Source organism: Pogoniulus pusillus, chromosome 17, assembly GCF_015220805.1.
Source record: "Pogoniulus pusillus isolate bPogPus1 chromosome 17, bPogPus1.pri, whole genome shotgun sequence".
Taxonomy (NCBI): domain Eukaryota; kingdom Metazoa; phylum Chordata; class Aves; order Piciformes; family Lybiidae; genus Pogoniulus; species Pogoniulus pusillus.
Window position 1 is genome coordinate 14,889,400 of NC_087280.1, and position 16,280 is coordinate 14,905,679.

General features: G+C 52.9%; 1 protein-coding gene across 8 annotated transcripts in view; it reads left to right on the top strand.

The window, feature by feature from the left end:
• Positions 1-1,150: 1,150 nt before the first annotated feature.
• The window catches only part of TLE3 (TLE family member 3, transcriptional corepressor), a 43,819-nt gene continuing 28,689 nt past the window's right edge, over positions 1,151-16,280 (top strand). For 5 of the 8 annotated variants that reach the window (XM_064157841.1, XM_064157844.1, XM_064157843.1 and 2 more), the window contains exons 1-5: positions 1,151-1,303; positions 2,132-2,270; positions 3,225-3,325; positions 3,434-3,497; positions 4,529-4,573. In XM_064157841.1, the coding sequence (XP_064013911.1) occupies positions 2,247-2,270; positions 3,225-3,325; positions 3,434-3,497; positions 4,529-4,573 (234 nt within the window). In that variant the 5' untranslated portion in view covers positions 1,151-1,303; positions 2,132-2,246. The remainder of the gene's footprint in view (positions 1,304-2,131; positions 2,271-3,224; positions 3,326-3,433; positions 3,498-4,528; positions 4,574-16,280) is intronic. The other 3 variants (XM_064157846.1, XM_064157847.1, XM_064157842.1) reach the window with 2 other exon arrangements.

Here is a 16,280-nt window from a genome sequence, read left to right on the forward strand (position 1 = left end):
CCCCGCCGCCAGCACCGGAGATGCGGCCTCCATTGGGCCCGGCACATCAAAGGGTCCGTTGGCTGGGCTGGGAGACTGGGAGGGGACAGCGGAGGGAAGGTAATCATGGTGCGGGGCTTCTCCGTTCTCTCTCCTCGTCACATCAAGCGTTTAATCGGTACGGCGAAGCGCCAACACCCGGTGTTGCCGGTTGGCTGTGCTTTATAGCCCCTAATTGGGCTGTTGCGCCCATTTAACGAGCTGCCGAGCTGGGGCCATCCTTCAGCAGCAACGGCGGGATCAGGCCCTCAGCGATGATGGCTTGGAGCTGAAGAGGCTGCGAACAAGCCCCGGAGGCGGCGGTGGGGCGGGGGGGGAGTTAACCGGGAGGCCGCGGCAGCGGCGGGGACGGGATGGGGCGGGCGGGGTCTGACAGGTGGGGGCGTGGTTTAATGGCTACATGGGCGTAACGTGGTGCTTGCGGGGGCGTGGTTTGGGCACGGGGGCGTGACTTAGTGACATATAGGCGTGGTTTGCGTGAGAGGGGCGTGGTTTAGGGGAGAGTGGAGCTGCCTGTGGGTGTATGGGTACGGTTTATTGGCTGGTGGGTGCGGCATGCAAATTAAGGGGCGTGTCACATCCACCGCCCCTCTTTCCCCTCCCTTCCACCACACACAAGCTGCCATTGTGACGTCTCCACCGCCAACGCGCCAATCACCGCTCTCTGTGCTCCTTCCCCACGTGGGCTCTTCGCTTTCCTATTGGTCAGCGATGCGAAAAGACCCGCCCTGGGTTTTGTTCGCTCAGTTTCTCCCTCCCCGTCCGTGTCCCCCCCTACTCCCCCCCCCCCCTTCAACCCCGGGCTCCCGAACGCTTCGGCGACGGCAGCGGCGGCAGCAGCAGCGGCGGCGGCGACGACGACGACGGCAGAAGAAGCAGCGGGGAGCGAACCCAACCCAACCGAACCGCGCCGCGTGTTCCGAGCTCTGCCTCACCCTGGGGGTGGGGGGCTCCGTTTAGAGCCCCCCCCCTATTTTTATACGGGATTGGACCCCACACACACATTAAACCGGAGCACCCAGCACCCATCATGGCTTGTGGAGTTACGGCGAGACCGGTGGAACGGAGCTGAACCGGGGGCAGCAGAGAGAAGAAGAAGGAGGCTTTGGGGGGGGGTGGGGGGTGGGAAACGGCGGCGGCAGCGAGCAGCAGCAAAGGCGGAGGAACCGTTCGCACTTCGCATGTCCGCGGCGCTCCCGGGAAGTCGGATGTGTACGGCCTTCTCCCCCCCTCCTCCTCTCCTCCATGGCCGTCGTGCTCCGGCGTTAGTTCCTGCCTTTGCTACCCCCCCTCTTTTTTGGTTGTTTTTCTAATTGTTTTGGGTTTTTTTTTCTTTTTCTTTTTTTTTTTTTTCCGCTTCTTCTTCCTGGCAGCAGGAATTACCGCGGGATCCTCCTTCCTTCCCCCCCCCCCCCCATCCCCCCCAGATCCCCCGTATCCCTCCCCTAAACCCCGCCATCACCCTCCCCAAACCCCTTCCCCCTCCCACTATCCCCCCCTAAACCCTTCTATCCCCCCCCACTCCCCCTTAACCCCTCGCGTTCTCTCTCTGTTTTGGTTGCTTTTTTGTTGATGCTTTTAATATTATTTTTTTAAGATGGCATTTTTTTTTCTGCAGTTGTGTTTTTGAAATTCAATTTTATTTATAGAAATATTTTTCGCTTTTACATTATTTTCTCTTTTACTTTTTTTTCCCCTTTTACTTTATTTTCCACGTTTTTAAATTATATTTACATTTTTAATTTTTTTTTTTAATTTATTTTTTTTTTCCCTGGGAACGGAAGAAGCTCTGGGAGGGGTGGGGGGAGCTGGGGGTATGAAGGAAAAAGGAAGCTCAGCAACCGCGCAGCACCGCGGAGCCCCCCGTAGCATCGGGGAATCTTGGGGAAGGGGAAGCGGGTGAGGGTGGAGGGGGTGAAGGGTTCATCTTTTGGCTCCGGCGGCTTTTTTTTGCAAGCGGGGACCCTCAGCGACCTTCCCCGGTGGTGGTCGGGTCCGTTTCTCCCCACCCCCCCCAAAGCTTCCCTTTCTTCCCCGCCACCCCCTCTCCTCCGCCCCCCGCACGGACTTTCCTCTCCTCTCTTTGTTCCAGTTCTCGGTCTCTCCGGGAACGCTCCGTGGCCAGCGGGCACCACCAGCACCACCAGCGATCCCAGTAACGAGGAACGGCGCCACTGGTTCCAGTGACCGCGCCCCACAGCCCTGCCATGTACCCCCAGGGCCGGCACCCGGTGAGTCCCGGTGTCCCCCCCGCCCCTGCGACCCAACCTTATACCGACAACCCGCCTCGTTCCTTTTCCTCTGGTCTCCCCTACTCGCCCCAACATCCCTCTGTCTCACTCCATCCCAGTGAGTTCCATTAACCGCACCTCAGCCCCAGTGGCCCTTGCACCTTCTTCCCAGTTCATTCCCTGGTGCTGAGCACGGGGCGTCCCAGTAACTGCACCCCCAGTCCTTGCATGACCCCCTGGCACCAGCACCTGATCTTGTCCTCCGTACCCACTGCAACACCCCTCTGTCCCAGTATACCCCAGTGAGTCCCATTAACCACACCCCAGCCCTGCAATGACACCCCAGGACCAGCACCCAGTGTCCCCTGGTGTCACCTGACAACCCCCTTCCCAGTACAGTCCCCGGTGCTGAGCACAGGGAGTCCCAGTAGCTGCACCCCCAGCCCTGCCGAGAGCCCCGAGGAGCAGCATCTCATGCTCCCCCCACCCATCCCAGCGCCCCTCTGTCCTGCTATATCACGGCGAGTCCCAGCAGCCACACCCCAGTCCTGCCATGACCTCCAACCCAGGACCAGCACCCGGTGTGTCCCTCCTACCCACACCAGTACCCCTCTGTCCCAGTATATCCCAGTGAGTCCCACTAACGGCACCCCAGTCCTGCCACAACGCCCTGAGGCTGGCACCTGGTGTCCACCCTAGGCACCTCAGCATTCCTCTCTCCCAGTATATCCCAGTGAGTCCCATTAACCACACCCCTATCTCTGCCACAACCTGCGCCCCTCCCCCTAGGACCAGTATTTAGTATCCCCCCCTACCAGCGTACATCCCAGTGAGTCCCATTAACCACAGCCCTGCCATGAGCCCCTGGGGCTGGCACTCGTTGTACCCCAGTATCCCCCCTCCTACCCTGTGCCGGTACACCCCGCAGTGCTAAGCACTGTCCCACCCCGCCAGGCTCCGCACCAGCCGGGCCAGCCGGGCTTCAAATTCACTGTAGCCGAATCCTGCGACCGCATCAAGGACGAGTTCCAGTTCCTGCAAGCCCAGTACCACAGGTAAGCCCTGGGGCTGGGGTGGGGTTTGGAGGTGGGGGAGAGGGGACAGCGTTGAGGTGTGGCTCAGGGGGTCTCACCTCTCTGTTTTTGCACCTCTTCCCCTCCCAGTTTGAAAGTGGAGTATGATAAACTGGCCAACGAGAAGACGGAGATGCAGCGCCATTATGTTATGGTGAGAGACTTTAATCAGATTGCAGATCAAGCTCTAAATGTCATTAACCCAGCTGGAGGGAGGGGACACACACACACACAAAGGGACATCCCCGTGGAACGTCTAGCTGCTAGCCCCAGAAACTTGGGCACCCCCATTTTGGGTGTAGAGGATTCCCTGCTTACTATTCCCCCCTCCCCTGCTTGCCAAGTTTGGTGTTAACCCTTTTAAGTGGTGACTCTGGGGTGGGGGCACACACACACATATGACAGGAGTAGTGTGGAGAGGGTGACCCTGGGGGTAGCAGAAGGTGATCCAGGGTATGACCCTGGGTGTGCCCTGGAGCTTTGGTTGGACCCCCAGAAGGTCTTCCTGGAGCATCTCCTTCCTTCATGGCTAAACTGGGCTCTTTGTTTCCACACCCCCCTCTTTTTGTGCCCAGGCTTGCTCCCCAGATTCGGGTTGTAGTGGGTTAAGGGGTCCCACACCCTACTTTCCCAGTGGAAAGGAAGGAGTTGGGCTGAAAGCCTCTTTTGGTGGTCCAAAGTGGGATGATTGGTGTTTGTAGTGAACTAAGGGGTCCCATCACCACCCAGTTTTTCCAGTGTGAAGGAAGGAATTGAAGGTGCTCTCTGAGCACTGCTGGGTTGGGAAGGAGGTGGAAATAAATCTGCTCACACCACCCCTTCCTCCTCCCCTCCCGGTGAGAAACTGGGTTTTTGGCCAGACTTACTGGGCTGTACCTGTTCTGCCAGGGCTGTGCAGACGCTTGTCACCCAGATCCGCACCTCTTTTGTTTTTCTAAGTAGCTTAGGAGAAGAAAAGAGGAGGAAAAAAGGAGTGTCCTCCTGTGTGCACACCAGTTCAACTCCACAAAGCATCTGCTTATTAGAAAGGAACCCAAATTTTCCTTGCCTGCCCAGTTAGGACTCGGGGGGGATGCTTTTTAATGATGATTTTATTGTCAAAGAAAAGCCCCAACCAACCAACAAAGCTTCTGTGAAAATGAATTCTGAGGGTTTTTTTGGCTCTTTCTTCTTCTTCTTCCCCAGTACTATGAGATGTCCTATGGGTTGAATATTGAAATGCACAAACAGGTGAGTGAGTTAAAGGAGGGAGAAACTGGGATGGATTGATTGATTTGATTGACTGGTGACCTGTTGTCCCTTTTCCCAACCTGCACTAAACCAGACACTGGCTGCACTCAATGTAGGGGCGAGTGAAGGCAGGGATGTGGCTCCAGGTGAGGGCTTGTGACTCAGTATTGATATTAGTGGAAACTTTTTTTGCCTGTATTTAGGAAAGTTTTGGGTCACTTGCTCCAAGAAAGATGTTGAGAAGCTGGAGCAGGACCAGAGAAGGGCAGTGAAGCTGGTGTGAGGGATCTGAAGAACCTGTGAGCTGCAGCTAAGGGACCTGGGGTTGTTCAGCCTGGAGGAAAGGAGGCTGAGGGGAGACCTTCTGGCTCTCTGCAACTGCCTGAAAAGAGATTGGAGCTAGGCACGGGGACATTTGGTTTCTTCTCCCAAGTAACAAGTGACAGGAGAAGAGGAAATGGCCTCAGGTTGCATCAGGAGAGATTTAGATTGGATATTAGAAACTTCTGCACTGCAAAGGTGGTCAGGAATTGGAACAGGCTGCCCAGGGAAGTGGTGGAGTCACTGTCCCTGGAGGTGTTCATGGCACCTGGGGACATGGTTTAATAGTCACAGTGATCTTAAATTGATGTTTGGATTTGATTTTTAGAGGTATTTTCCAACCAGAACAATTCTCTCATCCTATGGTCTTTAAGAGTTGTGTCCAGAGAGATGTTTTAGGTTCTGTTTGGACTGAGTGACCTTAGAGGTTTGTTTTTTTTCCCAACCCAAACAACTTTAGGATCCTATGACATGCTGACTTTTGAGGTGGAAACAACCTCATCTTCCAGCCTGAAAGCTGGATACCTGGAATAACACATTCCCAGCACTGCCAAAATACTTTTTATCTGCTGCCTTTCCCCCCCCCCTCCCCTGCTTCTCCTTTTCCTTTGTGGTTTTGTTGTTGGTACAAGGAGACTTGTTTCTAAGGTCGCAACCCTGCCCTAGCGTGAGGCTCGGGGAAGGAATTATCTGCAGGGATGCTGAGATATCTTAGTGGTGTGTTGCTCAATGTCGTGGATTTGCCTTTGCATCTGGAGTGGGGGGGGGAAAAAATGAAGCTTTTAATTTTGCTTTGGTGGTTTTTTGTTGTTGTTGGGTTGAGAGGTGTTTTTTTTTTGGGTCTTCTCTAAGATGTAACTTTGCCTGAAGGGAAAATCTAGAAGAGGCCAGAGCAGAATGTGGTGTGCTACCTTGATAAGATTATCGTTAAAGAGCCTAAGGGCTGGGCACATGATGGTAAAACTTAAAGGAATAAAGTTATTATTTGAGATTAGACCTGATTATTTGGGCTGCTGCTGCTGCTTACTGGTTTTAGCAGGAGTTCTCATTAAGAACTTCAAGCAGATGGAAGTTGACATCAACTTCACCAGTTGCAAATCAGCCTCGTTCAGCTCCAAAGTGATGGTTTGGGGTTTTAGGATTTTGATTTTGGTGGTTTGGTTTGGGTTTTTTTTTTTTTTGTCTTAATAGCAGCATCACCCTTTGTGTGCCACTAGGTGCCCCATTTGGGTCCCACCTCCCCCTCCTCCTCCAGATTTGAGCCCCTTTGGGTCCTAGCTCCTCCCTATCTCCAGATTTGAGTCTCTTTGGGTCCCAGCTCCCCCCCCCCCCCATCCAGATTTGAGCCCCTTTGGGTCCTAGCTCCCCCCCCAACTCCAGATTTGAGCCCTTTTGGGTCCCAGCTCCCCCCCACCTCCTCCAAATTTGAGCCCCTTTGAGTCCCAGCTCCCCACACCTCCAGATTCCACCAGGATCTCAGATCCCTCAGATTTGACCTGCTTTAAGTCCCCTCTCCAAATCCCACCAGGTCCCTCTCTCTCTGTCTTTGGACCAAAGTGGTTGTGAGTTTGCTTTTCTTCTCCTCCCTTTTATTTTTTTGTTGGTTTATAGTCACAGGGCAACAAAAATAATTCCTGCTTAGTCTTCAGTTCTGTAAAAATATCTCCTTCCATGCGGATAATCCCAACTTCTTTCTCTTCAATTGCTCCAGCCTGGACAAAAGAGTCCTTGTGGGAAGCTCCAGGGGTGGCTGTGCAATAGCTCCAGTCCCTCGTGCAAAGGAGGGACACGTGGGGTTAGGCTATGGCTCGTGGAGACCTTGGCCATGGTTTGGTGAGGGCAGAAAGGTCCCTGTACATAAAATTGTTGCTTGGAACTCTGGTGGCCTCCTGCGAGGAGCCCATCCTCTCCTGTTTGACCTGCATCCAGAGGGACAAGGACACAACAGAAAAGCCCAAGGGATTTGGAGTAACCGGCTGCTTTTGGGAGAGGGGATGCTTCCCACCACCCACCTGCTCGCTTGGTGTTGAACATCTTCACTCTGGGAGATTCTGAAATGATCCAGCAGAAGATCTGGAGCTTATCCTCTCAGTGGAAGCTTTGGAAGCAGTTGCTGTCGGGACCAAGGTGTTCAGGATGTTTGCCACCAGTGCAACCAAAAAGTGATCCGAGACAGTTTTGCATCGTGGGATGGTTGGCTGTGGCACCACAGGATGGTTTTGCATCGTGGGATGGTTGGCTGTGGCACCACAGGATGGTTTTGCATCGTGGGATGGTTGGCTGTGGCACCACAGGATGGTTTTGCATCGTGGGATGGTTGGCTGTGGCACCACAGGATGGTTTTGCATCGTGGGATGGTTGGCTGTGGCACCACAGGATGGTTTTGCATCGTGGGATGGTTGGTTGTGGCACCACAGGATAGTTTTGCATCGTGGGATGGTTGGCTGTGGCACCACAGGATAGTTTTGCATCGTGGGATGGCTGGCTGTGCACCACGGGATGGTTGGCTGTGGCACCACAGGATAGTTTTGCATCGTGGGATGGCTGGCTGTGCACCACGGGATGGTTGGCTGTGGCACCACAGGATAGTTTTGCATCGTGGGATGGCTGGCTGTGCACCACGGGATGGTTGGCTGTGGCACCACAGGATGGTTTTGCATCGTGGGATGGTTGGCTGTGGCATCACAGGATAGTTTTGCATCGTGGGATGGCTGGCTGTGCACCACGGGATGGTTGGCTGTGGCACCACAGGATGGTTTTGCATCGTGGGATGGTTGGCTGTGGCACCACAGGATGGCTTTCTACCACGGGATGGTTGGTTTGGCAGCCCAGGATGAGCGTTGGGGCTGGGGTCCCAGACCCCACCGTGGGCTTTGTCTCCATCAGCGCACCCCTGGAGCGTTCCACTGTCCGCTCTTCCGTGCAGCCTTTGTCCGGGCAGAGCATCAGCGATGGTTTTGAGGGTGACCAAGGAGGAACCTGGGGCAATTTTGCCGTGAGGCTGGGCTAGGCTGAGCCATCTCAGCCTTTCTTTGACCCGGATTTTGCAGGGTTGGTTGTTCCCACGCCGCGGCGTGGTTGGTGTGACTCGTCTGGGGAGCTTCACCACCAGCATCACCACCAGCACCGCCGCCGCCGCCTTGCAAATCAGCAGATAAAATCTTCTCCAGTTGATTCCAACATCCCCCGCCTTGCTTGGAAGTTGTTCCTGGTGACATATGCTGCGTGCCTGCTGCTGGGAGGTGTTGGGGTGTGTATGTGTGTGTGTGGGGGGTTGAAGTTTGAGCAGGTGAAGCACTCGGGGAGGTGAAGCTGTCTTGTTGTTTAATTGACAGCGATGGGCACGGGCGATGCTGGAGGAGATGGGAGGCAGGGGGTGGGGGGGGAGGTGAGGGATGGACCTAAATGGATGGATGCTTGGAAGATCTTTTTGGGGAGGGCTGAAAATTAGAGAAGTCGGGGGGGGGGGGGGGGGGGGGGGGGGGGGGGCGGGGAAGAAAAAGGCATCTGGGTGGTAATTGCAGCTGGTTGAGGGTGGCTGGTCCTGAACAAACAAGTTTTCTCAGCTGACCTGTTTAGCGGTTGACTTGTGTTTATCTGCACACAATCGAGGAGAGACTGAAGTGCTTGAATTATTCATGCGGTGTCCTGCCCTCCAGACTTGACTGCTTGTGATTACATCTGCTTGAGACAAACATTGATGGATACTTCATCTTGAAGCTCAGAAGAGGAGGAGGGAAAGAAGAAGGAGGGAAAAAAAAAAAAGAGGGGAGAGAAAGAAAGGAGATTGTCTGGCTCTGGGCTTATATAACAGATTATCTCCTCCATGCTGCATATTAAGCATCTGCATATGTGTGGGGTGGGTTTGGTTGTTGTTTTCCTTCCCACCCCTCCCTTTTTTTCTTTTCCTTCTCATTTTGTTTCTTTTTCAAAGGAGAAAGGGGGGAAAAAAATTCAGTTTCATAAACAATTCCATATGCAAGGAAATATTTAGGAAGTGACTACCCACTTGGTTGGATATAAAGGCAACAAATAGCTCCTTACATCAGCTCACTCTGGATCCTGGGAGCAGCTTTCCCAAATCTTCAGGAGCTTTTATTTCTTTTTTACAACCATGAATCAATTTTTTTTTCTGGGGTTGATTTTTTTTTTTTTTTAATTGAAGATTAATTGATTCTTGACCCCAGAATCTTGCTTTTTCCTGCTGGGTTGTTTTTTCCCTCCCCTCCCCCCCCCAATTGTTTTTGCTCGGATCTTTAGATCGTCGCTGGATATGGTCAAAGAGAAAGGATCTCTAAGTCATCACTGGATGTGGTCAGAGGAAGGAAAGGTCTCTGGATCGTCACTGGATATGACCAAAAGGAAGGATCTCTACGTCGTGACTGGATGTGATTAGAGGAAGGAAGGGTTCCTGGATGTGATCAGAGGAAGGAAAGGGGCTCTGGGTCGTCCCTGGATGTGATCAGAGGAAGGAAAGGGGCTCTGGGTCGTCCCTGGATGTGATCAGAGGAAGGAAAGGGGCTCTGGGTCGTCCCTGGATGTGATCAGAGGAAGGAAAGGGGCTCTGGATCATCATTGGATGTGGCCAGAGGAAGGAAAGAGTCTTTGGGTCGTCCCTGGATGTGATCAGAGGAAGGAAAGGTGCTCTGGGTCATCCCTGTATGTGATCAGAGGAAGGAAAGGGGCTCTGGATCATCACTGGATGTGGCCAGAGGAAGGAAAGAGTCTTTGGGTCGTCCCTGGATGTGATCAGAGGAAGGAAAGGTGCTCTGGGTCATCACTGTATGTGATCAGAGGAAGGAAAGGGGCTCTGGATCATCACTGGATGTGATCAGAGGAAGGAAAGGGGCTCTGGATCATCACTGGATGTGGCTAGAGGAAGGAAAGAGTCTTTGAGTCGTCCCTGGATGTGATGAGGGGAAGGAAAGTCTCTTTGGGTTGTCCCTGGATGTGATCGGGGGAAGGAAAGGGGCTCTGGATTGTCCCTGGATGTGATGAGGGGAAGGAAAGTCTCTTTGGGTTGTCCCTGGATGTGATCGGGGGAAGGAAAGGGGCTCTGGATTGTCCCTGGATGTGATGAGGGGAAGGAAAGTCTCTTTGGGTTGTCCCTGGATGTGATCGGGGGAAGGAAAGGGGCTCTGGATTGTCCCTGGATGTGATGAGGGGAAGGAAAGTCTCTTTGGGTTGTCCCTGGATGTGATCGGGGGAAGGAAAGGGGCTCTGGGTCGTCCCTGGATGTGGCCAGAGGAAGAATCTCTACATCGTGACTGGATGTGATCAGAGGAAGGAAAGATCTCTGGATGTGGTCAGAGGAAGGAAGGATCTCTGGGCCATCAGTGGATGTGATCAGAGACAAGAAGGAAGGAATTCAAAAAGAAAGCTTACTTTTTTCCCCTTCCCCCATGAGGAAATGAGCCTCTTGAAGGGAGCAGCCTTGCTTGGTGTTGGGTGGGTTTTGATAGCTGAGAATGCTCCACAGCTTTCTTTGGTGCTCAGATCCTTAAAGCTTGCAGTTTGAGGGGTCCTGTGTGGATTTTTGGAGGTCTTGGTTGCAGTTTGGGGTGGGGGTCCTGTATGGATTTTGGTGGTCCTTTCTGGGGGCTTCTGGTTGGGGTTTGAAGGGGCTTGTGTGGATGTTTGTGGTTCCTCTGTGGGGCTTGAGGGGTCCTATGTGGGCATTGGGGGGCTTCCTGGGTGGGTTTTGGTGGTCCTTTGTGGAATCTGAAGGGTCCTGGCTGGGTTTAGTGGGCTAGTGTGGGGGTTTTTGGAGCTCCTGTGTGGGCTTTTGAGGGCTCTTGGGTAGATATTAGGGGATCCTGTGGATTTCAGTGTTCCTGTGTAGATTTTGAGGGTCCCTGTGTGAAGCCTTAGGAGTCCTGGGTGAGTTTTTCCAGGGCTCCTGATTGGATTTTTAGGAAGCCCTGTCTGGATTTGAGAGGTCCTGGGTGGGCTTTTGAAGCCTCCTGTGTGAATCTTTGGGAGCCCTGTGTGGAGTTTTTGAGGGCTCCTGGTTGGATTTTAGGGCTTCCTGACTGGCATTTGAGAGCCCTGTGTGCTTTCTGAGAACCTCACTTGGGTCTTGGTGTGTGTGTGGGGGGGGGGGGGGTAGGAGCTGAACCATCTCTGCACCCCCTCAGCCTTGGTTCTGGTGCTAATTCTGTAATGAGGGGTTGTGACCCAGCCCTCTAGCAACCCCCCTGCCTGAATTGAATTCTCATCAGTGAAGCTCTCCACTTTGCTAATAACGATAGCAGCCACAAATAGCTTTCAACATACCATTGACAGCCTGGTTGGAGAGAGCACTTGAAATGGTGGTAGACAGCTGAAAGTACCCATAATTGTGTGCTGGGAGTGAGAACCACACTGCTCAAGGGCCTTATTTTCATGTCCTTAAAGAGACAATATCCTGGTTTCAACAAATGCTTCTGGTGCTTCACTGGTGGTGTGACTTACTCCTCCTCCTTCCACCTCCCTTACCAACTTTCTCTTCCAAGGGATGAGATTGGGGGGGAGGGAAGGGGCAAAGGGACACCCTGAGGTGGTTGGGGTGTGTGGAAGGAATTTGGGGGTTTTGGGGGAGTCAGGTAGAAGATGCTTCCCTAGAATCTTCCCTATGGGTGCTTCTCCTTGGGGAGTCTTAAGTGAGCCTTGGGATGATGGTGCTGATGCTGCATTCCTGCATCCCAAAGACCATCACCTTTGGCAGCTTTTGCAGTTCCATTGCTCCAGGGCTGGTGGAAGCATCTTGATAAGGCTTTGGTGTGTTTTGAAGAGGAGAAAGGGCCTGAATGGGCAATGCTGTGTGCTCAACACCTTGCCTCCAGCCCACCATTTAAATCAGTAAAGGAGAACAGGTGGGATCTGGAATCTGGTGAGGCCCCAAATCTGTTTTGAGGCTGCATCTGAAGTGGCCTGGCCTGGTGTAGTGGTGTGATTTGCTGTGAAACAAATTGGCTTTCCTCCCTGGAGGTGCTTGAGGGATGTGTGGACATGGCAATTCAGGACATGGTTTAATGGCTGTGCTGGTCTTAGGATGCTGCTTGGACTGGGTGATCTTAGAGGTCTTTTCCAACTGAAACAGTTCTGTGGTTCTGTGAAACCATCTAGATGAGTGGAGGATCTGTCCTGCTCATGGTCGAGGTGCTTCCTGCAGGGTGCTTTGGAGGAAGCTGCCCTAGGGTTGGTTGGCACAAGCTCCTCCAGCCCCAGCATGCAGCTCACGACTGATCCCAAAGCCTCCCAAGCGCCAATGGGGCCTGGGTCTGGTCCTCTCTCACGGGGTCGTGCCCACGGGTGGTGGGACCAACCCAGGAGCATCCCTTGTGGCTCCCTTTTCCTTGTTCATCTATGACTAAGCTTAGTATCTTCCATCACAACAAACACCTCCATTGCTCAGAGCAATCTCTGAAGGGGGTCTCCCCACCCCTGACCCCCTCATGCTGCTATTAAGGCTTCATAGTATCACAGAATGGTTTGAGTTGGAAAGGAGTTAGAAGATCATCCAGTTCCAACCTCCCTGCCACAGACAAGGACACCTTCCACTAGACCAGACTGCTCCAGGCCTCATCCAACCTGGCTTTGAACACCTCTGGGGAGAGGGCAGTGTCTCAGGTTGCCCAGGAAGGTCGTGGATGCTTGGGGTGATTTTAATGGTTGCTTCTTTCAACTCTGCTCTTCATATCCCATCGCTGCCAGGAGTTATTTTTAAGCTTCCCTCTGCCAAGTCCAGGTGTAAAGACCAGAGGACGAGGAGCTGGAGCTGCTGGGAAGAGCCAGCCTGCAGGGATTTTAACACCATGCCACCACTCTGCCCAGCTTTTGACTCAGCTCCAGCAGCTGCTCTTCGTGCCCTGAAATGCTTTGGGTGCTGGTAGCAGCTCTGGCCACTTTAAGAGCGGCTGACAGGACAGCCAGCCTGTGGCCAAGTGCTCTGGCTCATGATTTATCACCATTGCAGATGTTTCCTTTGCTATATATATATATATGTTTTTTTTTTCCCTGAAACACCACCCTAGAAGTGTTTCTTGTCCAGCAGCAGGTCAGATTCTTGGCAGGGGTGGGAGGGCTGTAGGGGGATTAATTGGGATTTCAGGTTGTCCTGACTCCTTGCCCTTTTTTTAACAAGCCACCGTCAGCATCCCAGCGTGGTGGGGGTTGGAAAGGACCTCTGGAGATCATCCAGTCCAGCCTCCCTGCTCAAGCAGGGGCACCCACAGCAGCTTGCCCAGCATCACAGTAGCCAAGGCAGGGGGCGGGGGTTGGAAGGTCTCCAGACTCCACAACCTCTCTGGGCAGTCTGCTCCAGGGCTCCAGCACCCTCACACCAAAGGAGTTTCTCTTCTTGTTCAGATGGAACCACCTGGATTCCAGACTGTGCCCATTGTTCCTTGTCACTGGGTGCCACTGACAAGTCTGTCCTCATGCTCTTGCCCCTCCACTCTTTAGCTCTTGCTGAACATTGAGCAGATCCCCTCTGGGGCTGCTCTTCTCCAGACTCACCAGCCCCAGGGCTCTCAGCCTTGCCTCATCACAGAGATGCTGCAGGCCCCTCAGCACCTTTGTAGCCTCCACTGGACTCTCCAGTGGCTCCCTGCTCTTTCTCTTGAACTGAGGAGCTGAGAACTGGACCAAAACCCCAAACCCATTGACTAAATAAACACCAGTAGCACCCCAAGGCTGCAGCTGCTCTGCTTCAGTAGGATCATCCAGGACACCAGGATGGTGTTCTTGTGCTAAGAAGGGGCCAGTCTCTTTCCAGTGGTGTCTTGTGACAGAATGAAGGGCAATGGATACAAGCTGGAACCTGGGAAGTTTCACTTCAACATGAGGAGAAACTTACTTGGTGTGAGGGTGCTGGAGCCCTGGAACAGGCTGCTCAGAGAGGTTGTGCAGGCTCCTCTGGAGAGTTTTACAACCTGTCTGTCTGTCTTCCTGTGTGACCTGCCCTAGATGATCCTGCTTTGCTGGGCAGGTTGGGCTGGGTGATTTCCAGAGGTCAGTTCCATCCCCTACCATTCTGTGACAGTGGGAATGGAAAGAGAGATCAGGATGGGAGCAAAAAAGTCACTACAGAAGCTCTTCTCTCACCTGAAATGCTGCCTTTTGCTTGTGTTTTGCTTTCCTTTTTAAACATTCTCAAGATGAGCATCCCAGGAGGTGTTCCCATGGGTGGGTGCCTCTCTTGGAGTGCCCTTTGCAGCTCCCCACCCCGTGCCAGGTCATTTCTCCATGGCTGGTTTGCAGCCCCCATTTCAGATGTGGTCCAGCTCGGATGCAGAGGAGGCTGGGATTGCCATGGCAACCTGCAGTGGAAGGGAGGTTTTCCTTGGCAGGAGCAGCTCATGGGGGCTCTGCTGCTCTGGGGCTTGGTGATGAATGAGCCTTTCTATGGGGAAGGTGTTGGGCATGAAATCCTCCTCTGTTCCCGTCATGCTGGAGAATCCCCTTTTGCTCCTCATTAAACTTTTAATGGGGACAACTGGAGTTCAAGAAGCTGGGGACTGGGAAAAATTGAAGCCAAGAAATATTTGAGGGTTATTGAATCCTGTGTTAACAGGAAACCTTGTGGTTGTCACCTTAATGGTTTGGACATCTAATATCTCCTTGCTCAAAGTCCATCCCGTGGGAAGGTCTCTCTTTGCAGAGTGGGGAGTTTTCCTTCAGATCCATGGAAGCTGGAGCAGGATTGGATTGAGGCATGGAAGCTATCCAGGAAAAGCTCACACTATGGTTGGAAAAGACTTTTAAGATCATCAGATCCAGCCACTTGATGGCATCAACCTGGCATTATTCAGCCCTCTTCCACCAAGGTGGCCTCTGGATGCTGTGTTGGTGTTTTTTTCCCCTCCTGTTACACCTAAAGGACCTTTGTGACACATAGCTGGAGGGAGACCTCCTGCTGGCACCACTGGCTTCACCCCCAGAAAGGATTGCATCTGATCTATGGAGACTGACAAGGAGCATCCCTGCTGGAGGAGCAATGTATCCAGTGTTTGTTGCATCCCAGATCCGTGGAACCACAGAATGGTTTTAATGGGAAAAGCCCTTGAAGGTCATCCAGTCCAACCACTCCCTGACTCTGCCAAGGTGGTGCTAAGCCATGTCCCTCAGCACCACATCTCTGCCTCTTCAAACACCTCCAGGGATGGGGATTCAACCACCTCCCTGGGCAGCCTGTACCAGTCCTTGAGAGCCCTTTCATTCAAGAAGAATCTTCTAATCTCCAACCAAGTCCTTCTTAAGGAATAATTATTGAATGGAGCTGCTGCTGGTCTAGAACCAGGTCAATGCCCTGGAATCCTCTCGTCTGGGCCAAGGCTGACCCATCCCACATCCTCTTTCTTTGGTCTAGGGTGGTCCAGCCCTTGCCATTGGGTCAGTGATCGTCTAGCTCCCTCATCCTCACTGTTGGATCTGTGATCCATTCTGTATCCTCTCTTTTGGGTCTGTGAGGACCTGACTTCTCCTTGCTTTTGGATCCATCACGATCCAACCTCTCAGCATCGCTGTCAGGTCTCTGATGATCTGGCCTGGCATCCTTGCTTTTGGACTCGTGGTGATCCACTCCACATCCTTGCTGTCAGATCTGCAGTGATCCATTTTTCATCCTCGGTTTTGAGACCATGATGCTCCAACTCCTCGTCCTCACCATCAGTTCCATGGTGATCCAACCCACATTGGGTCCAGGATGATCCATCCTTCATCCTTGTTTTGAGGTCTGTGAAGATCTAATCTCTCTCTGCTCCCAACTCCATAATCTCACTTTCAGGTCCATGGTGATCATAGAATCAACCAGATTGGAAGAAACCTCCAAGCTCATCCAGTTCAACCTAGCACCCAGCCCTGTCCAGTCAACTAGACCATGGCACCAAGTGCCTCATCCAGTCTTTTCTTGATCCATCCCTCATCCTCATTTTTGGATCCATGATGATCCAACCCTTCATCCTCACTGTTGCACCTGTGATGACCCAGCCTCACATTCTCACTTTCAGGTCCATGATGATACAGGCCTGCACCCTTGCTGTTGGGTCCATGATGATCCTGGTAGCTGCAGCACTCATGTAGCCTTAGTCCAAACTATCATCACTTCCAGATTCTCTGTCTGGACACAGCACATGCACATACCAACCCCAGCATGCTTCCTGCCACCTGGAAGGGCTGACAGAGCTTTTGGGATACTGGGATGCTTCCTGAGAAGATGATGGCCAGAAGTGTCCCTGTTGCTGTGTAATGTCCTCATCACTTTGGCGATGCTCCTATGAAGGTGATGCAGGAGCAACAAGTGGGTGGTTGGCAGAACCCCTTGCAGCAGGTCCCCAAGTGCTGGTGGATTTGGGGTTTCTGGAGGGTGGTTCCCTTTGTGGGCATGAGTCTGGACTGAGGGAGA